The 26,619-nt window shown below is 42.9% G+C and overlaps 1 protein-coding gene across 1 annotated transcript; it reads left to right on the top strand.

Annotated features, from left to right (window-relative positions):
• The first annotated feature begins 578 nt into the window (after nucleotides 1–578).
• On the top strand, nucleotides 579–26,568 carry LOC129697347 (protein FAM162B-like). The gene is made up of 4 exons (XM_055635801.1): nucleotides 579–1,197; nucleotides 6,319–6,430; nucleotides 25,533–25,641; nucleotides 26,421–26,568. Exons 1-4 carry the CDS (start codon nucleotides 1,032–1,034, stop codon nucleotides 26,535–26,537), a joined length of 504 nt encoding a protein of 167 aa, XP_055491776.1. The 5' UTR covers nucleotides 579–1,031; the 3' UTR covers nucleotides 26,538–26,568.
• Nucleotides 26,569–26,619: the final 51 nt, after the last annotated feature.

The following is a 26,619-nucleotide window of genomic DNA, read 5'->3' as shown; positions in this document are numbered from 1 at the left end:
CTGAACACACTGAATGTTTACTGAACTGTTAGTGTGGTGTTTATGTGGTGTTTAGTGTGGTTTTATGGTGGTTTCATGGTGGTTTCACCCTGCATGAAATGGTATGAAACTATTTTGAATTTGGTGGCCTTGCACCCTTGAAATGATATGAAACTGCATTTGAATTTGGTGGCCTTGCACCATGCTTGAAGTGATACGGAACTGCACTTGAGTTTGGTGGATCCTGCTTGAAGTGGTATGAAACAGCACTTGAGTTTGGTGGCCTTGCACCCGGCTTGAAATGGAATTTCAAGGAATAGCCGTGAGTCAACTGCCAGCCCACCATCTGTGAGTGAGCTGCCAGCACATCAGGCTTGAGTGACTGAGCTGCCACCCCAAGAATCCATTTGGCCCACAATGTCCATACTAGCCCTCTGGAAACCAGTCCCTTCAGCCCACAACACCCATACTAGCGCTCCACCCCACCCCCACCCACTGGCCACCAATATTGGAATTGGTGGAGAGGTGGAATATTGCGTTGGGGGACCAGCCCTCACGTGTGAACATGGGACCCAACGGGTCCCACTTAGTCTAGTCTATCTATACACAGTAAATGGCTCGTTTGTAATCAGATATTTTCTTTCTGCTGACTGGTAGCACGCAACAAAAGCTTTTCCCTGTACCTCGGTACATGAGACATTAAACTAAATTGATCTGTACTGTTCAGTACATCTACTACTTCTATAACATGATTACTGATTGAGTGTAATTCTGCATAATTTACTCGGAAACGATCTTAGGAAAAATATTTATCTTTGCACATCCTTTGACCGGTTCTAAATTTGATTTGCACTGATAAACAGTGATTGATTACTTACTATCAGTACACGTTTTCCACTGAGGATAATCAGCAGCGGTGACATCTTGCAGATCTATTCTGGAGAGTAATAGCTTGAGAGCGGGCTGCGTGATTGGCAGTTTAAGATCTGTTTATATAAGTGAGTCCAATTGATCGGCGAAGGGAATATTGTACGAGCTGAGGAACAGTGAGGATGATTCGTGCCGCGTTAGGTCAGATGAAAACAAGTTTGGTACCGCGCAGGCTGTACGGGACTAAACCGATAGATAGGCGGTCTCCGCTCGCCAAAGCTACAGGCAGTCTAGTGAAGGCTTTCACTTCTGATTTACGGATCATGACCGAGAGAGGAGTTCGCACAGGTAAATATAGTTTAATTTCTACCCCTCTGAGAGTCTGCACACAATCTAATCTGTTTCAATCGCTTGAACCATTTCTTAAGGTTCGTTTGTTGCATAAATGTTCCACTTCGGTTCAAACTCCCCCCGACCACCCGAACAAATTTCAAACGTTTCAGGAAATTTCACCTGATATCTCCGATGTTCTCTTGTTTGTCAACTAATACAACCTGTTTTTATATGCATTCCTCCAATTTCCCCTGATTTGAAATTGGGTAAAAATTCAATTTTGGCGGAGATTTTACGCAGAGCAGTGAAGTTCGGAGTATGTGATATATATCTTGAATAAAGTACATAGAGAGTCATTTAAATACTCACCCGAGACTTTTATAGACCGATCTGCAGTTAATTCAAAGATCTGGTTCCTTGGACGGTCCTAATTGATTTTTTTTTCTAAACATTAAATATTCACTGACAAATTAGCTTTTTCGTCCACTAACCACAAATAAACAGAGTACAATCATTTGTTTTAGATTTTCTCATCTTGCTTCCCTTCATAGTTACACAGTATGAAATAACTTTAACTAATTAAGGCATTTTATAACATAAATTGCAGCTTTAACTTTAAAATACTTAACAATGTTAACAATGCTGCATTTGGCAAATTACAACGTTACAACATCTATTCCCAAGATGAGGCTTTTCACTCTCGGACATCCAATATATCCTCTTTATAACCATATAACAATTACAGCACGGAAACAGGCCACCTTGGCCCTTCTAGTCCGTGCCGAACACTTACTCTCACCTAGTCCCATCTACCTGCACTCAGACCATAACCCTCCATTCCTTTCCAATCCATATACCTATGCAATTTATTTTTAAATGATAAAATCGAACCTGCCTCCACCACTTCCACTGGGAGCTCATTCCACATCGCTACCACTCTCTGAGTAAAGAAGTTCCCCCTCATGTTACCCCTAAACTTCTGTCCCTTAATTCTCAAATCATGTCCTCTTGTTTGAATCTTCCCTACTCTCAATGGAAAAAGCTTATCCACGTCAACTCTGTCTATCCCTCTCATCATTTTAAAGACCTCTATCAAGTCCCTCCTAAACCTTCTGCGCTCCAAAGAATAAAGACCCATCTTGCTCAACCTTTCTCTGTAACTTAGGTGCTGAAACCCAGACAACATTCTAGTAAATCTCCTCTGTACTCTCTTTATTTTGTTGACATCTTTCCTATAATTTGCGACCAAAATTGTACACCATACTCCAGAATTGTCCTCACCTCATTCTCCACCATTTCCTTCACCATCAACGTGATTCCACCACCAGTCACATCTTCCTGTTCCCACCACTTTCTGTAGAGACCGCTCCCTCCACAACAAAACTAAAGCAATTGGTACAAACAAATGAACATTCCAGCTGCAAGTAATAACCCCACCAACCTCTTTCTTTCTTTTCTGGGCCATCTGCCCTGGTGCATTACCATTTCTCCCACCATCTCCCAAACTCCCCGTCCACCCACAGTCATACTGTTCATTTTCTCTCCTTTATACAGCCATCTCCCATCCCCCATTTCAATTTTATTCCCCTCTTTCTCCTCCCTGTCCCTTCCACCCACATCCCCCTTTCATTCCTTCTCCAATACCCTTTGTCCCCTTTTCACCACATCTTTATTGCTTATTCCACTAATTTGTCAATCAAATACACCTTCATCTGTATCCACCTCTATCCTTGCCTGGCTTTGTCCTGCCCCCATCTCTTTTCTAACATCTCCCCTTACTCCAATCAGTCTGAAGAACGGACCCTACCTGAAACGTTGTTTGTCCATTCCCTCTCCAGATGCTGGCTGACCCCTTAAACTCCTTGAGCACTTTGTGCTTTGCTCAAGATTCCAGCCATTTGCAGTTTCTTATGTCACCAAAATTACTACATTCTCTTATTCATTCATTCATCATCGTTGAAAACATTAGCGATGCAATGGTGTTGGTTTCCAACGGGAATGGTGACAGACGCACCACACATCTCTGTCCTCCAGTTCCTGCAGATTTCTGCCGCTGGAAGTGTAGGATTTTGGTGTGTGTGCTTTATCATTATTCATTACAATGCCATGTACGACAGTGATCGCAACTTCTACTGAAGTGTGGATGGCCATTGGCTCACTAGAAGCTCATCCGCCCTTTGACAGGTCTTGTTTTTGGTCCTGCTGAGGGTCCACAGCTCCCTCCTCACCTGGCAAACCAGGTGGGGGAGACGGTTTAGTCGCCGACTATCTGACCATGGAGCAGGTAGCACAGGATTACATGGTACCTGTGGTGGGGGGGAATCTCTCCCACCTGACTCTTATAGAGTGCTGTCAACACAGTGAAATATTCCAAAGTGCATCACAAGACTTAATCAGAGTAACTGGTGCTGGGTCTAACAAGAATACATTAGCACAGTGAGTAAAACCATGGACAAAAGATGGGCATAAGAAATGGTAAATGGTAGAAAAGATGGAGAGATGGGGAAGCTCAAGGAGAGAATTCCTGAGCTTCTTTCCAGAGCTTTTGTGGGTGGCACAGTGGCGCAGCAGAGTTGCTGCTTTACAACGACAGAGACCCGGGTTAGATCCTGACTATGGGTGCTGTCTGTACGGAGCTTGTATGTTCTCCCTGTGACCGCAAGGGTTTTCTCCGGGTGCTCCGGTTTGTCGGTTAATTGACATTGGCAAACATTGTAAATCGTCCCTAGTGTGTAGGGTCGTGCTAGTGTATTGGGTGATTGCTGGTCGGTGCAGACTCAGTGGGCCGAAGGGCCTGTTTCTACACTGTATCTCTAAAGTCTAAAGCTTAAGGACTAAAAACTATTAAGAATCATTTGTAATTCTCAGAAAACAAACAAAGAACAAAAAACAAAAACAAATTACAAAGAACATTACAGTACAGAAACAGGCCCTTCTGCCCACCATGTCAGTCAACCATGATGACAATTTAAACTACTCCCATCTACCTGCATCCCTCTATCCCTTTCACTTCAACTGCCTGTTTAAATGGCTCTTAAACATTGTTGTCACATCTGCTTCTACCATGTCCCCTGCGCGTTACAAGTACCTACCACACATATCTTTGTTTAACATTTTTCCTCTGACTTCAAACCTACACCACCTAGTATTTGACATTTCCACCTTTGAAGAAAGATTCTGAGCATCAACCCTACCTATAATTTTATAAACTTCTATCAGGTCTTTGCCATGAAGCGGGGGGCATTGGCAGACTCGGGCTTATCTTGACGGCTCAGTCTTTACCATGAAGAAAAGGCACTGGCTGTCTCGGCCTTGCCCTAGCGGCTCAGTCTTGACTTTGAAGAGGAGCCACTGGTAATTTTGGGTTTGGCCTGAAGACTCAGTCTTTGCCTTTATGTGTGGGCACAGTCCCTTGTCGTCTGTGGGCAGGTGAGGAGGCCTTGGGCATGCCCTGGCCTTGGCCTCAAGGGAGGAGCTGGCTGATCAGGGCTTGTCCCAGCAACTTAGTCTTCCCCCAAGACTGCTAAGAGGTACACAGCTAGTAGGGAGACATCCCAATTTCTCAGGAAGCAAAGAGGAGTAAACGGGTCCTTTTCACAATGGCAGGCAGTGACTAGTGGGGTACCACAAGGCTGTGCTTGACCCCAGCTTATATACTGTATATTTAATGATTTTGACTAGGGAATTGAATGCAACATCTCCAAGTTTGCGGATGACATGAAGCTGGGGGGCAGTGTAAGCTGTGAGGAGTTGCTAGGAGGCTGCAAGGTGACTTGGATAGGCTGGGTGAGTGGGCAAATGCATGGCAGATGCAGTATAATGTGAATAAATGTGAGGTTATCCACTTTGGTGGCAAAAACAGGTAAGTAGACTATTATCTAAATGGTGGCCGATTAGGGAAAGGGGAGATGCAACGAGACCTGGGTGTCATGGTACACCAGTCATTGAAAGTAGGCATGCAGGTGCTGCAGGCAGTGAAGAAAGCGAATGGTATGTTAGCATTCATAGCAAAACGATTTGAGTATAGGAGCAGGAAGGTTTTACTGCAGTTGTACAGGGTCTTGGTGAGACCACACCTGGAGTATTGCGTACAGTTTTGGTCTCCTGATCTGAGGAAAAACATTCTTGCCATAGAGGGAGTACTGAGAAGGTTCACCAGACTGATTCCTGGGATGTCAGGACTTTCATATGAAGAAAGACTGGATAGACTCGGCTTGTACTCGCTAGAATTTAGAAGATTGAGGGGGGATCTTATAGAAACTTTAAAAATTCTTAAGGGGTTGGACAGGCTGGATGCAGGAAGATTGTTCCCGATGTTGGGGAAGTCCAGAACAAGGGGTCACAGTTTAAGGATAAGGGGAAAATCTTTTAGGACTGAGATGAGAAAAGCATTTTTCACACAGAGAGTGGTGAATCTATGGAATTCTCTGCCACAGAAGGTAGTTGAGGCCAGTTCATTTGGCTATATTTAAGAAGGAGTTAGATGTGGCCCTTGTGGCTAAATGGATCAGAGGGTATGGAGAGAAGGCAGGTACAGGATACTGAGTTGGATGATCATATTGAATGGCGGTGCAGGCTCGAAGGGCCGAATGGCCTACTCTTGCACCTATTTTCTATGTTTCTCGCCCTTCCTTCTTTTCCTTTATCTTCCTTTCTCCCCTTCAATAGAGCAGCAATAAGAGGGCATGGGTGGGATGATGAGGATCCTTGATGAAAAATGCCACCTCCTTGAAGTAGTGTCTTCCATAGATACTTTTGATGGTGGGGAGTACTGTGTCTATGATGGGTTGGGTCCACCAAAGTCTGCAGTCTTTAGCATTCTTGTGCATTGGAATTGCCATGCTGGGCCCATGATGCAACTAGTCAGGATATTTTCTACAGTGCATTGTAGAAAGGCAGGAAGAAAATATACAGCTGTCCACAATGGAGGTGCAGTAAGGACCACAAGCCTACACAAGTCTAACAAACCTTTACAGAGGCATTGAAGTGACATACAATAAATTTTGATTATGCCACACATATAAGGACAGTCTCTATTGTATACATCGTATAATGCAATTGTATTTATTACTTGAGTTATTTTATTTTCACAATGCAAAATATCACATTTATAACTTTTTTTCTGTTCTAATCCAGAAGTTCGTGGAACCCAGAAAGTTCCAGGATACAAACCCACAAAATTTGACAGAACGATTCTTCTGTGGTCTGGGCGTTTCAAGAATGAGAAAGACATTCCTGCTATAGTTTCGTATGTTCTATTTCAATGGTTATTCAATGGTTGTAGTTTTGAATGTTGAAACTGAATTGCTACCAATATTTTTTAACAATTAACAATGTCACAAAAGAAACATAACTGAAATATGGTAGGTACAAATGCTGGAATAACTCAGCAGGACAGGCAGCATCTCTGGAGAGAAGGAATGGGTGATGTTTCGGGTCGAGACCCTTCTTCAGACTAGTCAGGGGAAAGATAAATGAGAGATATAGACAGTGATGCAGAGAGATATAGAACAAATGAATGAAGGAAACAGGACATTGTTAGTTGTGGGCTAGGTCACTGAGGGGGTGTTGTGAAATTCTCGTTGGAGAAAGGAGATCTTCTTCAAAGCAAGCATATCTTGAGAAGATTTTGCAGTGAAACAGGCGAAATGTGTAGGAAGGAACTGCAGATGCCTACTTTGAAGAAGTTCTCCTCTCCCTCCAACGAGTTCTGGAAAACTCCTCATGGAATGCCTAATTTGAAGAAGTTCTCTTCTTGCCGACGAGAAAGCAGCATGGTGGCGAAGTGGTAGAACTACTGCTTTGCAGCATCAGAGACCCAGGTTCGATCTTGACTATGGGTGCTTGGCTGTACAGAGTTTGTACATTCTCCTTGTGACCTGCCTGTGTTTTCTCCAAGATCTTCAGGTTCTTCCCGCACTCCAAAGGCGTACAGGTTTGTAGATTAAATGGCTTGGTATAAATGTGTAAATAATGATCCTAGTGTGTAGGACAGTGTAAGTGCGTGGATTGCTGTTCGGTGTGGTCTCTGTGAGGGCTTGTTTTCACACTGTAGCTCTAAACTAAACTTTATATGGTAATAGTAAGTGACCATTTAAGTGATCATGGGTTGTTGTGGGACAGAGAGGGCAGTCATTGGCTCTCAGTACATCCATCTTTTTATATAAAATGTTCTTAATGAATTTATAGTTAAAATGTGTATGTAACTGACCAATGTAATCGTAATCTTCTGGGCTGACTGAGCAGGAAAGATATGTTACCAATTACAGTCCAAAGTGTGGTATTTCTGCCATTTGGTGAAGTGCTGCAACAAAATATTTTTCCCTTCCATTAGAGTTCTGCTTAGTTATTAAGTTGCACACATCTGTACCCAAGGAGCCACAACCAGTCTAAACCCAGCCTGAACCCTGCGGCTTATGTTTTTTGCGACCCAACCAATTTGGTATCTGAAGCTCATCCCAGCAAGACATAGCGCACACCCACTTAGTGGTGTATGGGGGTCCCTGATAGATAGATTCAACTACAATATAGTAGTGCATTTACCTTTTAAGTGGTGCATTAAAAAAAAAACGTTTAAAGCTTTGGCACATTTATTTATAAAGACCCTGAACAAAACACAAAGTGCTGGAGGAAGTTAGCGGAACAGTCTGAATGGACAGTCTGATGCTGCCTCACCCACTGACCCTCCAGCACTTTGTGTTTTGCTCAAAATTCCAGCATCTTGAATTTTATGTGTTACCTCTGTATAAAGACTCCTTGTCTGGCTTGATCTGACCCAATGTTAAGGTAATTTTTTTCAAAGGTCATCTGTCCTGAAAACCATTTGACTCCAGTCAGGCACTCGGCTCCTCACTGCACCCATCTGGGGTCAATAGTCTATAAGTATGAGTTGAACGTGCAGATAGCCATTAATGATTATGATATAGTTGGGATCACGGAGACATGGCTCCAGGGTGACCAAGGCTGGGAGCTGAACATCCCGGGATATTCAATATTCAGGAGGGATAGAGAGAAAGGAAAAGGAGGTGGGGTAGTGTTGCTGGTTAGAGAGGAGATTAACGCAATGGAAAGGAAGGACATTAGTTTGGAGGATGTGGAATCGGTATGGGTAGAGCTGCAAAACAATAAGGGGCAGAAAACGCTGGTGGGTGTTGTGTACAGGCCACCTAACAGTAGTAGTGAAGTTGGGGATGGCATCAAACAGGAAATTAGAAATGCTTGCGACAAAGGCAAAGCAGTTATAATGGGTGACTTCAATCTACATATAGATTGGGTGAATCAAACTGGCAGGGGTGCTGAGGAAGAGGATTTCTTGGAATGTATACGGGATAGTTATCTAAACCAACATGTAGAGGAACCAACGAGAGAGCTGGCTATTTTAGACTGGGTATTGAGTAATGAGGAAGGGTTAGTTAGTAGTCTTGTTGTGCGTGGCCCCTTGGGCAAGAGTGACCATAATATGGTTGAGTTCTTCATTAGGATGGAGAGTGACATTGTTAATTCAGAAACAATGGTTTTGAACTTAAAGAAAGGTAACTTTGAGGGTATGAGACGTGAATTGGCCAAGATTGACTGGCAAGTAATTCTAAAAGGGTTGACGGTGGATATGCAATGGAAGGCATTTAAAGACTGCATGGATGAACTACAAAAATTGTTCATCCCAGTTTGGCAAAAGAATAAATCAGGGAAGGTAGTGCATCCATGGATAACAAGGGAAATCAGGGATAGTATCAAAGCAAAGGATGATGCGTACAAACTAGCCAGAAAAAGCAGCATACCGGAGGACTGGGAGAAATTCAGAGACCAGCAGAGGAGGACGAAGGGCTTAATTAGAAAAGGAAAAATGGATTATGAAAGAAAACTGGCAGTGAACATAAAATCTGACTGCAAAAGTTTTTATAGATATGTGAAAAGAAAGAGATTAGTTAAAACAAATGTAGGTCCCTTGCAGTCAGAAACAGGTGAGTTGATCATGGGGAACCAGGATATGGCGGACCAATTGAATAACTACTTTGGTTCCGTCTTCACTAAGGAAGACATAAATGATCTGCCGGAAATAGCAGGGGCCCGCGGGTCAAAGGAGGTGGAGGAATTGAGTGAAATCCAGGTTAGTCGGGAAGTGGTGTTGGGTAAATTGAATGGATTAAAGGCCGATAAATCCCCAGGGCCAGATAGGCTGCATCCCAGAGTACTTAAGGAAGTAGCTCCAGAAATAGTGGATGCATTAGTAATAATCTTTCAAAACTCCTTAGATTCTGGAGTAGTTCCAGAGGATTGGCGGGTAGCAAACGTAACCCCACTTTTTAAGAAGGGAGGGAGAGAGAAAACGGGGAATTACAGACCAGTTAGCCTAACATCGGTAGTGGGGAAACTGCTAGAGTCAGTTATTAAAGATGGGATAGCAGCACATTTAGAAAGTGGTGAAATCATTGGACAAAGTCAGCATGGATTTACGAAAGGTAAATCATGTCTGACGAATCTTATAGAATTTTTCGAGGATGTAACTAGTAGCGTGGATAGGGGAGAACCAGTGGATGTGGTGTATCTGGACTTCCAGAAGGCTTTCGACAAGGTCCCACATAAGAGATTAGTATACAAACTTAAAGCACATGGCATTGGGGGTTCAGTATTGATGTGGATAGAGAACTGGCTGGCAAACAGGAAGCAAAGAGTAGGAGTAAACGGGTCCTTTTCACAATGGCAGGCAGTGACTAGTGGGGTACCGCAAGGCTCAGTACTGGGACCCCAGCTATTTACAATATATATTAATGATCTGGATGAGGGAATTGAAGGCAATATCTCCAAGTTTGCGGATGACACTAAGCTGGGGGGCAGTGTTAGGTGTGAGGAGGATGCTAGGAGACTGCAAAGTGACTTGGATAGGCTGGGTGAGTGGGCAAATGTTTGGCAGATGCAGTTTAATGTGGATAAATGTGAGGTTATCCATTTTGGTGGCAAAAATGGGAAAGCAGATTATTATCTAAACGGTGGCCGATTGGGAAAAGGGGAGATGCAGCGAGACCTGGGTGTCATGGTACACCAGTCATTGAAGGTAGGCATGCAGGTGCAGCAGGCAGTAAAGAAAGCGAATGGCATGTTGGCTTTCATAGCAAGAGGATTTGAGTATAGGAGCAGGGAGGTTCTACTGCAGTTGTATAGGGTCTTGGTGAGACCACACCTGGAGTATTGCGTGCAGTTTTGGTCTCCAAATCTGAGGAAGGACATTATTGCCATAGAGGGAGTGCAGAGACGGTTCACCAGACTGATTCCTGGGATGTCAGGACTGTCTTATGAAGAAAGACTGGATAGACTTGGTTTATACTCTCTAGAGTTTAGGAGATTGAGAGGGGATCTTATAGAAACTTACAAAATTCTTAAGGGGTTGGACAGGCTAGATGCAGGAAGATTGTTTCCGATGTTGGGGAAGTCCAGGACAAGGGGTCACAGCTTAAGGATAAGGGGGAAATCCTTTAAAACCGAGATGAGGAGAACTTTTTTCACACAGAGAGTGGTGAATCTCTGGAACTCTCTGCCACAGAGGGTAGTTGAGGCCAGTTCATTGGCTATATTTAAGAGGGAGTTAGATGTGGCCCTTGTGGCCAAGGGGATCAGAGGGTATGGAGAAAAGGCAGGTACGGGATACTGAGTTGGATGATCAGCCATGATCATATTAAATGGCGGTGCAGGCTCGAAGGGCCGAATGGCCTACTCCTGCACCTAATTTCTATGTTTCTATGTTTCTATGTAAGAAGGATTCTCTTCTGGAGTATGGTAATACTATCAATCTAAGAATACACAAATTATTAAGGTGCATCTGTCAGGAAGGCGGAAATGTTACTCAAACCCGATATGTTCCATCCAATTTCTGAGCCAATAACATTTTGTACTGTGAGATCACTATCCAAATAGACCAGACAATTTTATTATTTCACATCAGCGGAATCTTACATCAAAATTATTTTTTATTTATGTTTTTAGTAAATAAGTAAAATGAATGGAACATTGAACTTTGTGGCTGGCAAGTAAACCAAATGTTTAGATTGGAATGGAAGTAGATATATTAGTTACACTGGGTTAAAAGTTTACTCAAATCACAGTAGTGCATGGTTGTGGTCTTGATTTGTTGGCTGCATGACCCTGTACAGAAATTGTATTTATGCAACAGATGTTGCAATGGTATCACGCTGTACTTTCTATCAGTGTACCACTGTTGATATTTTCCACTGGACATGAGCCGTCACTGCCAAAACTAAGAACTTTTAATTGTATAATGCATGTTTCCATTTCCCAGGGCAACGATGAGAGGGAGCAGAGCAGTGGGATTAGTTTTTGATATCGAAGATCCGGCTAAGACACAATGAATCCCATGTCCTCTTTCTGCGGTTTAGAAGTCCACGACTCTAGATTTTAAACCATTTGTTTGGGTATTACCAATGTCTTTTAAAAATACTTCAAAGCTTTTCTCACGCTTTAGTTTGTATGCCGCAACGAGCATAGATGTTATTATATTAACTAGCCACTCGTTTCTTTCAGTAGCTGAGAAAAAAATGAGATCCAGAATAGATTTTCTTCAATCCATATATTCAGTAGGAATTGGAAATGTTTTAAATGTTAATTATTTATGTTTACTTCACAATTTGTAACACGATAAACCTACTCTAACATTTAAAAAAATGAAATCCATTGCAACACAAAATGCCCTAAAAAGGCATAATTTTATTTTTATGTACTATCTCCCATGATAAAATCTTTTAGACTTAGAAACGTAGAAATTAGGTGCAGGAGTAGGCCATTCGGCCCTTCGAGCCTGCACCGCCATTCAATATGATCATGGCTGATCATCCAACTCAGTATCCCGTACCTGCCTTCTCTCCATACCCCCTGATCCCCTTAGCCACAAGGGCCACATCTAACTCCCTCTTAAATATAGCCAATGAACTGGCCTCGACTACCCTCTGTGGCAGAGAGTTCCAGAGCTTCGCCACTCTCTGTGTGAAAAAAGTTCTTCTCATCTCGGTCTTCAAAGGATTTCCCTCTTATCCTTAAGCTGTGACCCCTTGTCCTGGACTTCCCCAACATCGGGAGCAATCTTCCTGCATTTTATTTTAAGGTATTTTAGTGTGGATATTCAAAACGTTGTTTAGATGTGGATTTGATTCATATTTGTACAGATTTGTGAATGGATTCCGATGAGATGTCAGAACTGTAAATTAGTAAGGACATTCAATTCTAAATATCTAAAGTCTAAAGTAAAGTCTAGAGTAAATTTGAAGATTCACACATTGAGATGGGTTGATTTCAGTACACAGTGAGACTAGATTCCAGAAATTTTCAATGAGATTTAAAACTTGGAATCAGAATGAACAAGTGGGGAAAATACATTCTGTACAAAATTCTGTGGTGTCCGACAAAGATTATGGAAAGACAGACACAAAATGCTGGAGTAACTCAGTGGGACAGGCAGCATCTCTGGAGAGAAGGAATGCGTGATGTTTCGGGCCGAGACCCTTCTTCAGACTCCACTTCAGGCTATGAAGAAAGGTCTCGACCTGAAACATCACCCAGAAGCTGGCTTCTCCTGACTTGTCTGCCAATGACCAGGATCAGTGTGGCACATGACGGATGAAGCGTTGTCACAAGGGATACACCTTGAATGTTTGGTCAGGTGGGTCAAGGGATCAAGAGAGAGCAATATAGGGTGTTAGTAGAACGGTGCCTTGGTGATCAGTGAATTCACAGAGCAATGGTTGTTGATACACTGGGGGACTTGGAGAAGAAATGGCGAGCTGAACAAACAGGATGGAAAACCCTATTCCCAAGTGATCTACTGGGTGAGAGGATTGGTGGAAACAGAGAATAAGTCTGTTTAGGTTGCTGCTCACAAGGAGATGGAAAGCTGTCTTGATGTCTCCTCTGGAGCCTACAGGATATGGGCAGTTCATTGCGAGATACACTAAAAGGATTGATTTAGTACTCTCATGGATGTATTATTCTTGTCCAGGTGTATGGTGGAGTCTCTCTTTAGGGTCTTCATAAATCTTGTGCCAACTCTCCTCTGGAAGCAAAATAAGAAGAGCTTTTAGAGTAACTTGGGTGATTTCCAAGTCTTGTTTTCAAGACATAGGAGAGGAATGTATCTCTTCTGTTGCATCAGAAAATGGAAAATGTGAAAAAATGGCATAGGATCCTGACAGGACTAAGTCTTCCTATTTTCTACTTTCCTTACCACGAATCTTCTGGTTTCAGTTGATATTTCAGTTTCCCCGCGTCCTTTTCTGTGGCGGTTAGATAGAGCTCTAGGGGCTAGTGGAGTCGAGGGATATGGGGAGAAGGCAGGCACGGGTTATTGATAGGGGACGTTCATCAGCCATGATCACAATGAATGGTGGTGCTGGCTCAAAGGGCCGAATGGCCTCCTGCACCTATTGTCTATGTTTACTTTGGTAGCTGATAAGGTTGGAATAAAAGGGAAATAAAACTAGGATAGGAAGCATGGCATCAGTTATGATCCCCACCCCTAATGTTGTTTTATTCAATACAATGGGAGCACTTCTGTAACAGTAGCATTATGGCATTAGTGGGGTATTTTTAAGACGCAGATTGACAGATTCTTGATTAGTAAGGGTGTCGGGGATTATGGAAAGAAGGCAGGAGAATGGGGTTGAAAGGGAAAGATAGATGAGCTATGATTGCATGGCGGAGTAGACTTGGCGGAGTAGAATTGCTTAATTCTGCACCTATAACAAATAAAAATTGGACTCCCTATAATCAGGACAGAGAGCAGAGGAAAATGTCTGTGTCCCTTCTTCAACAGCTCCTCCCCTTCTGTAGTTCTACTGGAAAGATCCTGTAAGTTTGTGCTGTGAGGTCTGAGAACAACGCAGCGAATATCCATTGGTGCTTTGTGCAATTGTACACTAGCATCAAAATACTTGCAGTGATAAGTCTCCTTCCTTGCATTCACCTCTGACATACTGATTCCAAAACAAATCATATGGAAACTATATTTTAAAGATGGATATATAACTTACATTTGTGTTAAAAATCTCTTCTGGGAACAATCTATTTCTGATTATCTTGGCATCCTTTCATAATTCTAAATACCTCTAACAAATCTTTCTGTATTCTTGTCAGTTTAAGAAAAGCTGATACAAATGACATAGCTCTGCAGGAATTATCTGAAGAGAATAAACTGTCCAAAATGAGAATAGAAACATAGAAAATAGGTGCAGAAGTAGGCCATTCGGCCCTTCGAGCCTGCACCGCCATTCAATATGATCATGGCTGATCATCCAACTCTGTATCCTGTACCTGCCATCTCTCCATACCCCCTGATCCCTTCAGCCACAAGGGCCACATCTAACTCCCTCTTAAATATAGCCAATGAACTGGCCTCAACTAGAAGAATTAGAATTAGAATTACCTTTATTGTCATTGAGACCTTGTGGTCTGAACGAAATTTCGTGCCTGCAGTCATACATACAATAATACAAAAATAAACAACAATAAACACAAATTAACATCCACCACAGTGAGTCCTCCAAGCACCTCCTCACTGTGGTGGAGGCAAAAATCTTAGGGCTGCAGTCTCTTCCCTCCTCTTCTCCCTCTGTGCTGAGGCAATACTCCACTGGGCGATGGTACAAACAGTCCCGTGGTTCACCGAACCCCGCAAACGGGCCGGCTCAAGCACCACGGCCCGGGGTGGTCGAAGCTGCCGCCCTCCAGTCCAGCGGACGCAGCCGCTGGCCCGTGGCTGAACCCCGGACTCAAGTCACCGCCGCAAGAATGCCGTCCCAGCCACCGGAGCACTGTTCCAGCCCTAGCCGGATCACCCTCATTCCACCCTCGGGCTGGGCCGCTCCGACGGGAGCGCCACAGCCCCTCACGGGAGCGCCGTTCCAGCCCCGAGCTGGACCGCCCTCACGGGAGCGAGCCCAGGGCAAGTCCTGACTGGCTCTGCCTCCAGAGTCTTGAGGTCGCCAGCTCCGCCATTAGGCCTCAGCGCAGACGGAGGCAGAGAAGGGGGATACGACAAAAAAGTCGCATTCCCCCGAAGGGAGAGACAGCAAGCCCCGTTTCAACCCCCCCCCCCCCCACATAAACACAACCTAAAAACCAAAAACTTAACTAGACAAAACGAAAAAAAAACAACACAAAAAAGTAAAAACAAACGGACTGCAGTCGAGCCTCTGCTGCCAGGGCAGCGCCGCCACTTCCAGAACTACCTTCTGTGGCAGATAATTCCAGAGATTCACCACTCTCTGTCTGAAAAATGATTTTCTCATCTCGGTCCTAAACGATTTCCCCCTTATCCTTAAACTGTGACCCCTTGTTCTGGACTTCCCCAACATCGGGAACAATCTTCCTGCATCTAGCCTGTCCAAACCCTTAAGAATTTTTTAAGTTTCTATAAGATCCCCCTCAATCTTCTAAAATCTAGCGAGCACAAGCCGAGTCTATCCAGTCTTTCTTCATATGAAAGTCCTGACATCCCAGGAATCAGTCTGGTGAACCTTCTCTGTACTCCCTCTATGGCAAGAATGACTCAATAGTTCTCTAATGTCAAATATTTCTTTCCCACATTTAGTCTCTGTGATCAATGACGAAAACTGCTGACTGCCAATTATTTCTGAGTCGTGGAATTATTTTCTTGGTGCTGTCTTTTGTGCCCATGGGAAACAGTTCTCACTTCCCTTGTTCTCTTCAGACAAACAAACACTGGGAAAGAAGTAAAAGCAGAAAATACTGGAAATACTTAGAGTATGCTGAGTTAAATATTTCAAGTTTAAGGATTTTTCATTAGAAACTGATACAAGTCAAGTCATGTTTATTTGTCACATACACATACGAGATGTGCAGTGAAATGAAAGTGGCAATGCTCGCGGACTTTTGTGCAAAAAGACAAACAACCAAACAATCAAACAAACTATAAACACAATCATAACACACATATACCTTTACATAATAAATAATGGAAGGAAAAACGTTCAGTTGAGTTGGTCCCTGGTGAGATGGGCGTTTACAGTCCGAATGGCCTCTGGGTAGAAACTCCTTCTCAACCTCTCTGTTTTCACTGCATGGCAACGGAGGCGTTTGCCTGACCGTAGCAGCTGGAACAGTCCGTTGCAGGGGTAGAAGGGGTCTCTCATGATATTGTTGGCTCTGGAGTTGCACCTCCTGATGTATAGTTCCTGCAGGGGGGCAAGTGAAGTTCCCATAGTGCGTTCGGCCGAACGCACTACTCTCTGCAGAGCCTTCTTGTCCTTGGCAGCGCAATTCCCAAACCAGATGGTAATGTTCCTGGACAAGATGCTTTCTGCCGCCGCTGCGTAGAAGCACTGGAGGATCCTCGGAGACACTCTGAATTTCCTCAATTGCATGAGGTGGTAAAGGCGCTGCCTTGCCTTACTCATGAGTGCTGAGGCGTGTGATGCCCATGTCATATCCTCGGAGATGATACTGAGCCAATACTGAGTGGTTCTATTTTGGATTTTTGTAATTCCAGTGTTTTAATTAACCAAGTATTGGGAATAATTCAATTTTTCCATTAAAGATTAATCCAGCTCTCGTATAGCAAAATCCAGACTTTGGAATGCTGGGATACAGCTTCAGTGCTGCAGGTGAGAGCCTGAACAATTGGGAAGGTTGGGTTTCATTTACATTTTATTAGCAAGTTGCTAGTGTAGCGATTCCTGGGAAGTAGTCTACTCCCTGGTTCACCCCCCTCGGCACTTAATGGACTGGTCCGGGGATGGGGCCCAGCCATGAGTATAAGAGCAAGGGCTAGGAGTGGCAGTTGGTCCTCAGTCTCCCACTGAAGCAGAGAGTAGTGTGCTGTACTCATTCAAGCCTTTACAGAATTCATCTGGCTCCTCGCCTTCATTCTGGACTTTCCATGCACCCGCTACACTGGTGACCCTCGACATTTCGTCGCAAGTCGCGATGGACCTGAATATGCTTCAGGACGCACAACCCGGTCAACCTCCCTTGGACCACGCCGGCCCCGCCGATCTCCACACCGTCGTGCTGAAGCTGCCTACCCTGTGAACCGACGAGCCTGAAATATGGTTTGACCAGGCCGAGGCGCAGTTTGCACTGCGGGGCGTGACGGCAGATACCACTAAGTACTATTATATTATCAGCGCCCACGACCAGGCCTCTGCACGACGGGTTAAGCCTTTTCTCCCTCATTACCGTGGCAAATGGGAGCCCAAACATATGGGGTGCGCACGCTCTCCCTCAACTTCGGGCAAGGCCGCTTTTCATGGCCATTCGTCATTGCTGACGTTTCCCAGCCGTTGCTTGGGGCGGACTTCCTACACGCACATTCCCTGCTGGTGGATGTCAAGCAGCAGTGTCTGGTGCACTCTAACATTGGAGCCCGTTTCCCTCTGCCTGGGTGATCCGGTGGTGCGGCCTGATGGGCCTGTCGTCCGTGGATGCTACATTCTCGCGGGTACTGGCCGACTTTCCTGAAATCCTTGTGCGGCAGTTCTGCTCCACCGCCCCGAAACACGGGGTGGAGCATCACATTCCCACTACTGGCCCGCCCCTGCATGCCCAGGCATGGCGTCTTCCACCGGACAAATTCCGTCTAGCTTGGGGGGAGTGCCACCTTATGGAGTCGCTGGGTATCGTGCACCACTCAGACAGCCTGTGGGTGGCCCCGCTCCATATGGTCCTCAAGGTGGATGGTGGATGGTGGCTGGCACCCTTGGGGAGACTATCGTCGGCTTAATGATGCCACTATCGCTGACAGGTACCTGGTCCCACACATTCAAGATTTCAGTGCACACCTTGCCAGGGCGGCGGTGTTCTCCAAGGTCGACCTGGTACGTCGATACAATCAAATTCCCGTCCACCATGACGACATGCTTAACACAGCCATCATAACACCATTCGGCCTTTTCGAGTTCCTGCGCATGCCCTTCAGGCTTAAGAACGATGCGCAAGCGTTTCAGCAGCTTATGGACTGAGTGTGCCCTGGCGCGAGATGTGAGGCTGCTGTGTGATGTCTCGACTGGTCAGCTGCGGCCCATCGTCCCTGTCTGCCTGGTGGCGCAGAGTGCTCAGGATGCTCCACGGGCTGGCCCACCCTTTCATTCGGGCGACGACGGCCCTCCTGGCTTCCCGTTTCATGTGGCATGGGTTGCACAAGCAGGTTGAACATTGGGTGCATACCTGCATCCTGTGCCACACTGCCAAGGTACAGCAGCATGTGCGGGCACCTGTCCAGGAGTTCCGCCTCCCTCACCAGCTGTTTGACCATATCCACGTGGACATCGTGGGACCGCTGCCGCCTTCTCGGGGCTTCACACAACTCCTGACCATGGTCGGCCATTTCGCCTGACAATGGATGTTTCATGAAGAAAGTCCATTCTTGTCCAGCCAGAAAGTTTTATTAAAGTAATATAATTATGTGACATGATTAAAAATAATTCACAACTACTGAAATATGATGATTCAGGCTGAAATAGCTGTATTTACAAATAGAATGATTGGACAATCAAAGTACAGGAAAAACAACAATTAATACAATTTACTTTTTGAACCAGTCCATAAAGTGGGGGTGAGTTCAAAATTCATTTCTCTCTTTAATAACCTGAAATCATTTTTGAGCAATTATTTAGACTTTCCTACAAACTATGTTAAAGTCAAACCAATATTCATGTGAAGAGCTGTAATGTTTGAGAAATGTTCAGTTTTAAAGGGGAATTTTAATTTTTTACTGCTAAAGTGTTGAAATGATCACATTAGTACTGAATAAGAACAAAAACTAACTTGCCCTTCATGTTGATGGCTTATGAGTCAGCTGGATCTCAGAAAAGAAGCGTTGCTGTTATGGCCTCAAGACATGAATGACTTGCTAGTGATTGCAGTCTACAACAAAACATAAAGAATGATCAAATTGCGAGGAAGACTGTTGGATGCCTGGAATCACTTATGGGACTTTGAGACTATGAACGAGCTGTGTCGAACAGCTAAAAAAAACGTAAAAGCATAAACAAACAGAAGATCCTGGGAAAGCTACTTAAATGTTATATAGCTGGACTGTTCTTAAAATATGAATGACATTTTAAACTCAATTGTTAAGGTTACTTGTGTATATCAGGTCAGTTAAAGATCAGTATGTTCAAAACATATTGTCTATAATGTTCTTCACAATATAAATTAATAATATTGGCTCCAGCTCATTGAGTTTATTGATATAAGGAAGTTTCTATATCCACGATCTATGTTACATAAGTAATCCCTGCCATAGGCAAGTAGTTGCTTTCTGGACTAGTTTCCATGCATTATAAATAATTTTTTTAAACTAATGAGCCAGTAAATTGACATAATTATCTCTATTAAACAAAGCCTGCCTTTTTAAAAAGCACTAATATCCCTTCAGTAAATCAACTTCTCTAAACTAAATCCTTCCTGCCGAAGCTATCTACTACAAAATACAATTTCAAATGTTATTGCTTTGATGTAATTTTTCTTAAAAGCATTTTGAGGTGATAATTGGTGGATCCTGCAGTACGCCAGAATTGCTGGCAGGTTAATAGAAAATTGTTTATTCATTTTAATTGAATTGAAAAAAGAAAAATTAAATTAGTTATACAAAAAGATAGAAATTGCTGTCTGGTACTTTCCTAGTAATAAGTAATACAAAGCCATCTGTCAAAACAAATTGTGTACAGATTAAACATATAAGGTATTCTCAATAGTGTAATGTTTATTCTCATGGAGTTGGCCATCACTTAATGTTCTGATCTGTAGAAGGTTAGTGGAGGGCCAAAACTGAGAACATTAATACTAGTGGCAATATACCGTGGCAGAGGGAGGGTTTGAATACATTGCTCCAAAAATTAATTAGATTTGAGGGTAATTGCAAGAAAGCTTTCATTTGAAACCTCTGCCACTAACTTTAGTTTAGTTTATAGGTACAGCGCGGAAACAGGCCCTTCGGCCCACTGGGTCCGCGCCGACCAGCGACCTTCACACATTAACACCCACTAGGGACAATTTTTACATTTACCAAGCCAATTTACCTACAAACCTGTACGTCTTTGGAGTGTGGGAGAAAAACGGAAGAACTCGGAGAAAGAAATCACGGGGAGAACCAGTGCCGGATTTAGATGAAGAGAGGCCCTAAGCTGTTCCACTTGTGAGGCCCCCAACGACCGGACAGCCATGGCGGCCAAATCTCCCACAATTCAAAGCGAGGGAGAAAGTGCCCAGCGCCGACCAGTTGCCGTTGCAGTGCGCATGCGCAGGGCGGCCGATGATGTGCTGGCCACGGTTGTGCGCATGTGTAAGGCGGCCTGCCGTGCCGGCGGATGAGGAGCGAGCTGAGCCCGCCGGCCCGGACACGGATAGCGGGGGGAGATGGAGAGATAGAGAGGGGGGCCGCCCAGAGTTGAACAGTAGGTGTTCTGCCTTGGCCGGAGGACCCCCTAGACCTCGAGGCCCATCAATTTTTTCGGGGGGCCCCCTAGAAAGTGGGGGCCCTAAGCTATGGCTTGTTTAGCTTATACGTAAATCCGGCACTGGGGAGAACGTACAAACTCCGTACAGACAGACCCATAGTCAGGATCGAACCCGGCATTTGCTGTAAGGCAGCAACTCTACCGCTGCGCTACCGTGAGAGCCTGTATGTGGGAGGTTCTCTCTTTAGTAGTTTCCTGCTGAGAGCAAGCACTATTCTGTCTACCAGAAATATACAGTATGCAGACAAAAGAGACTTGGTGTGTAGGAAGGGACTGCAGATGCTGGTTTAAACCTAAGACAGACACAAAATGCCGGAGTAACTCAGCGGGACATGCATCATCTCTGGAGAGCTGGAATGGGTGGCATTTCGGGTCGAGACTCTTCTTCAAACTTGGGTTTGTGTGGTAATTCTAATTAGATATGTTCCTGAAGGTTTGATTTTCTATTTCTTATTAACCTCTATTATATCATGGTTTGATATTAATCATACAAGATTAGATCAGGAGGTATTACATCATGTGCCACATGTTAAGTTTGAAAATGTGAATGTAATTGCCTTGAAATTTCCATTTGGGATTACGTTTGCATGGAGGCAAAGGAAGTGTGCAGGCAAAAATCCTCATGAGCAAACTAGGATCTTTACTATAGTGATTTACCTTCCATGCTGGAAGACGAGCAATTCCAGGAATATAAAGGGTACGAGAGATGTTGCACAAGGCCAACTATTCAAATTGACTCCAAGGCATTGTATGGATAGGATAGAAAGTTGTGAAAGTACTTTTGGTGTCCAGGTCTTAGTTACAATTGCCTACATTCTGCCATAATCCCTGTTTACAAATGACATGTGTGTGCGCTATGATGCCTACCCATGGATGCTCAGAGGTGGCTGATGTGATAAGTGAAATGATTCTCTTTGAATAGGATTTGGGCCATATGCAAACCAATCTGTGATGTCTTTGCTTAGATTTGCTGAAAGATTACAAGGGAAACAGGACTTCACGTGTGGAGAGATTGGGGGAAGTTGTAATTGTTCTTGGAGCAAAATGTGTTAAGGAGCCTTTAATTGAAGTGTTTAAATTCATGATTGCCTTTGATAGTGTTAGTAAATAGAAACTTTCCGGTAGGGAGAAGGGCAATGTACTCGGAGAAAGAATTACAGAATTTGGTCAAAAAATCAGAAACAAGACGAGGAGAAATATTTTTGCCTGGTAAGTTGAGTGCATTGCCAGAAATCGAAGTGAAAAGAGATGGTTCAATGTAGCTGGAGAATTTCCAGGGAATACCTCTATTGTTAGGAAATTGTTGATATTTCAATGCATTAAGGCACAAATCTGGGATTTCCATGCGAATCATTAAGTCATAGTCATACAGCGTGGAAACAGGCCCTTCGGCCCAACCTGCCTCCACCGACTAACATATCCCACCTACACTTGTCCAACCTGCCTGCGTTTAGCCCATATCCCTCCAAGTGAGTGATTTAGACAGTTTTTCTCCATTGAAATAAATGGTTGCAAGAAACTGAACAAGTGTTATAGGTTTTTGCAAATGATTCGATTAATCGTGCCCCGCTTTTAATCATTTTAACATTCTTTAATTATTTTAATAATTCACTTATATTAATAGCCCATGAATATATCTATCATAAATATTCAAAGCTTTCAACCAGTGGTCAGGCTAGGAAGCCTATCAGATTTTATGCTACTTGTCTCAGGTGCTGTGTTCCACCCAATTCTCCTTTTCCTTGCCATCACTTCCCATATAATAAAGTTTATATTGCACAAGATCTTACTGTCATGCAAGGTTTTCCTTTCAGCATGTTCCCTGTTCATTTATTTAAATAGAGAAAAACTCTGTACAACTCTGCACGTGCATGAAAATCCCAGACTTGTTGACCTAATGCATTGAAATATCAACAATTTCATTATGTGCCTTTGATTATACATGTTGGTACAAGGAAGCAGTGAGTACAGAAGGTACAACTGATTGCAAATTCTGGGCAAATTTATTTCAAAAACAAATTAGATAAAAGCTTGCAATACTATTGGGGAAAAGAACAAATTAGATGTATCTTTCAAACAGCCTAGAAAAACTAGACCAAACTGTTTCCTTCGGTACTGTATTTTACGATTCCAATATGAATAGGTTCTGAAGAACATTTTAAAATAAGATTTCATATTTTTCCACCACTGTAAAACTCAAGTTCAGAGATTTCCATAAACTAAATAGAATCTCATGTAGCCTTATCACTGTCATTTTTCTGTGTCAAAACATTCAGTACTTTAATCAAACCAGTTAAGATCGTCCCATTTCAACTCGTGTCCATGCTCTGTGTGTTTTTGTTTCCATTAGATCACTATATCTGTTGAACTAAGATAGAAGTAAGGGAATTGGAAGCCCCGGGTCATGACTTTGGGTTCACATCTGTGTTTATAATAAACATTTCCTTTGAGAGTTTTTGCAAAATTCACGTTGTTTACTAAAACTTTTCATGTGCAGTAACTTTTGGAGGCCACTATGGTCATTAGAATTTATGTCAATTTCCAAACAGCCCTATGATTTTCCATATAGGCTTGTTCATTCAGACATATTTCAGTCTTAATGGAACCATTGAGCAATAGAGATTAACAAGACTGGCAGTGATGATGGTACAGAAATTTGAATTGATGTACCAATGACATGCTTATATTTCAACTCAAGTCTCGTCATACAATTACTTTGGAGAATCCCGAGATGCGCATACCAAATAAGGCACTGTAATAACAAATACATAAATTGGGAGTTTATTCCCTGCTGTTATCGGGTAATTGAATCATCCTACCAAAACTAGAGAACTGCTATTTACCTCATTGGTGACCCTCCATTCTATCTCTGATCAGACTTTATGGCTTTACCTTGCACCAAACGTTATTGCCTTATCATGTACCTATACAATTGCTCGATTGCAATCATGTATTGCTTTTCACTGTACCTCGGCACACATGACAATAAACTAAACTGAACTGAATTGCATTTAAATGAAGTATAGAAAGCAAAATTAAGATAGCAAAACATGGAATTAAGGGAGAACATTTAAAAAACGGAGTTATCTTTAAAACAGAAAGATAGGTGCAGGTGTTTTGGCCATTTGGCCCTTTGAGCCCACACCACCATTCAATATGATCATGGCTGATCATCTAAAATCAATCATTACAAACTTTTTTTGGACAGTAAATTTGGTTTGCGGGAATTATTACATTTTACACTTAAAAACTGTATAAACCCCAATGTATTCAGTCATTCTAAATTGGAACTAGTAGGCATGCAGCAAATGTATTTAAACAGTCCCAACAAAACCATTATTCTCAGCAAGAACTGCGATACCTTGCCCTGTGAAGGAATGCATCTCTAATTGCAAGTTGATTTCATTTGCACAGTCCAAGAACTCTGCTAAACATACAAAAACATACAACATGGAGTAACTCAGTGGGTCAGACAGCATCTCTAGAGAACATAGATAGGTGATGTTTTGAGTCGGGACATGTCTTCAGACTGATCAGAGATCGTGCCTGACTCCAGCACTTAGTGTCCTTTTTTGTAAGCCTGTTCATTGTTTCTTCAAAAACACTGCTGTTGGGTTTCTTATTGCAGACACAAAGAATGAACTAAATTACTCAGTGCTATACCCTTCAGCCTTTTCACAAATTGCTAAGAGCATGAAAGGAGGGCATTCAGTCTATCAAACTGGCTTTATGCAAGGACACCTACTAGTCCACTCCCTATGCTCTCTCCCCATTGTTCTGAAAATATTTTCCTTTTAGATGGTTTAAGCTCTTTTAGTAAAACTAAACTGACCTTATCTGCATTATTACCAAGAAGTCAACATTTAACACGACAAATCATAACTGCTCATTGTGTAAACAATGGCATTCCAAAAGCACTTTTGATTAATCTTAATTACTTTCTTATTCAAATGCCAAAAGACATCTTAATTCTATCTCCTGGCTCTGATTCGACAAGGGTTATACAGTTAAATTCCTGTCGTCCCCTTGCATTTATGTCAGTTCCACCAAAACAACCCCAATCTAACTGCAAGAATGATTTCCCATCTCTACAATTATTTTAATGAATATCTTCTGTGCCATCCCCAAGAATATCTTCTTCCCAAGAACACTTTCTGGCTTAAGTCCTCCCTCCACCACCTCCAGTTTAAATTCCATTTGGAATATTTTGGAGGACCAGGAATCCAAGAACCAAGAAGAATCTCAAGCTTCCTCAAGTGTGGTGCTCTGGAGTGAATGCATTCCTTGAGTTGTGAGTGCACCAATATTTTACAAAGGTAATGCAAATAGTCACTCAAACAACCTGGAATAAGAAGTGGTTAACTTGGTACTTTTGAATAAATTAAAACATACACACTGCTCCATTATCAACTCTGGGCAGACTTTGAACCATGCTTAGAATCCATTTGGGCTGAATAGCTCAGCTGTATGGTGTATGCTACCTGTTGGCCTCACAGGGAATTACATATGCCACCAATGCATGACAATGACTGACAGCTCATTGTTTTGCAATTGTTAAAATCCAACTCTTATCAATGACATAGGAAGATAATTATGATTTATTTGTTCTTGCAGTATGAGAAAGTTTACATGTTGTCACACTATGACAGGACCTGCATTTTCTCATTGAATTATTGAACGTTTGTGACTATAGTGCTTCCAGTTAGATTGAGGAGAGGTTCAGACTTCTGGTCAAACAGTGAAGGGAGGATAATGATTATGATCCTCAGGAAGGTATTACCAGAGGAAGGAAAGCCATTAAAATTATTGCAAGATGATGCAGCGTAATTCCATTGAGTGTGCAGTAACATTAACATTTACGTTTCTTTTAAGATTTGAAATGCTGAATGCATCAAGAAATAGGGCTCGAGTAAAGACTTGCTACATCATGATTGGTTTGACCATTTTGGCCTCTTTTGCTATGATTGCATCTGGAAAACAGGTATGAGAATCTTTGCACAGGCACACCAAATTATGCATTGTTGAAAACTCTATGTTTGCCATGAAAATGTAGTGCAATGCCAAATTTCCCCATGTTATCCTCCCACCATTTGAACTAATTCGTACATTTAATGTTTTAATTCATCATGCATCCTTCAATTAAGTTGGGTCATATTCCTGTAGTTTAACAGTATATTAAACACATCCTTAATCAGAATTCATCCTTGTATCTATTCTCTCCTATCCAACAGAGTTCCTTCCTCAGCACTACTTCTTGTAAGAAAGCTTTTAATCTCCATTGCATTCATTCTGGCACTGGCAGCTCCATAAGCAGTGAATTTTCCTCTCAAAGGATATTGCGTTGACTCCCAACATTCTTCCGATTTCCTCCTGCTCTATTTGAGAAACCGCCTCCTCTCAGGAAGAATTCCCCACCACCTACCTCTCTAGCCTCTTGAGCTTCTCGTACATTTTCAACTATAAGAGTCACAACTATAAGATGATAGAAGATAACAGCCCCCAATAAGGATGTCATCAGGTGGTGGCCAAGACCGGGTAGTTTCAATTTACATATAAACTACATTATGCAGAGATGAAAAGGACAAAGTCATGGAATAATTCAGTAGGTCAGGCAGCATCTCAGGCGAACATGGCTAGGTGACATTTTGGCTCGAAACCCTTCTTCTGACCCCTGTGTTACTCTAACCAGCATCTGTAATTTTTTTGCTCCTATGAACAAAATTGTTAGTTTGCTCATCTGATATTCTTTGCACCTCTCAGGCTGCTGAACGGCATGAATCACTTGCCAGCTGGAATAGAGCCAAAAAGGCAAGATGGAAAGAAGAGGCTATGCGTGAGCAGGAAGCTGCAGTGGCTATCCCCGTTGTTAAATCCTGATGACCTTGTCAAAATAAACCGTACAACTAAATACAGGTTGAAGTTCTCTCTCAATTGCACAGAAGGTAGAAGCTTGTAGCAA

This window comes from Leucoraja erinacea, chromosome 5 (assembly GCF_028641065.1).
Source record: "Leucoraja erinacea ecotype New England chromosome 5, Leri_hhj_1, whole genome shotgun sequence".
Taxonomy (NCBI): domain Eukaryota; kingdom Metazoa; phylum Chordata; class Chondrichthyes; order Rajiformes; family Rajidae; genus Leucoraja; species Leucoraja erinaceus.
The sequence above is the reverse complement of the archived record's forward strand: the minus strand, read 5'-3'. Positions and strand labels throughout refer to the sequence as shown.

What these genes read in the sequence shown, in the direction of transcription:
- LOC129697347 (XM_055635801.1), top strand. Translation starts at nt 1,032, where the DNA reads ATGATTCGTGCCGCGTTAGGTCAGATGAAAACAAGTTTGGTACCGCGC. An exon ending in GACATTCCTGCTATAGTTTC is followed by an intron (nt 6,431 to 25,532) that starts GTATGTTCTATT and finishes GTTTCTTTTAAG; the next exon opens with ATTTGAAATGCTGAATGCAT. An exon ending in TGATTGCATCTGGAAAACAG is followed by an intron (nt 25,642 to 26,420) that starts GTATGAGAATCT and finishes TGCACCTCTCAG; the next exon opens with GCTGCTGAACGGCATGAATC.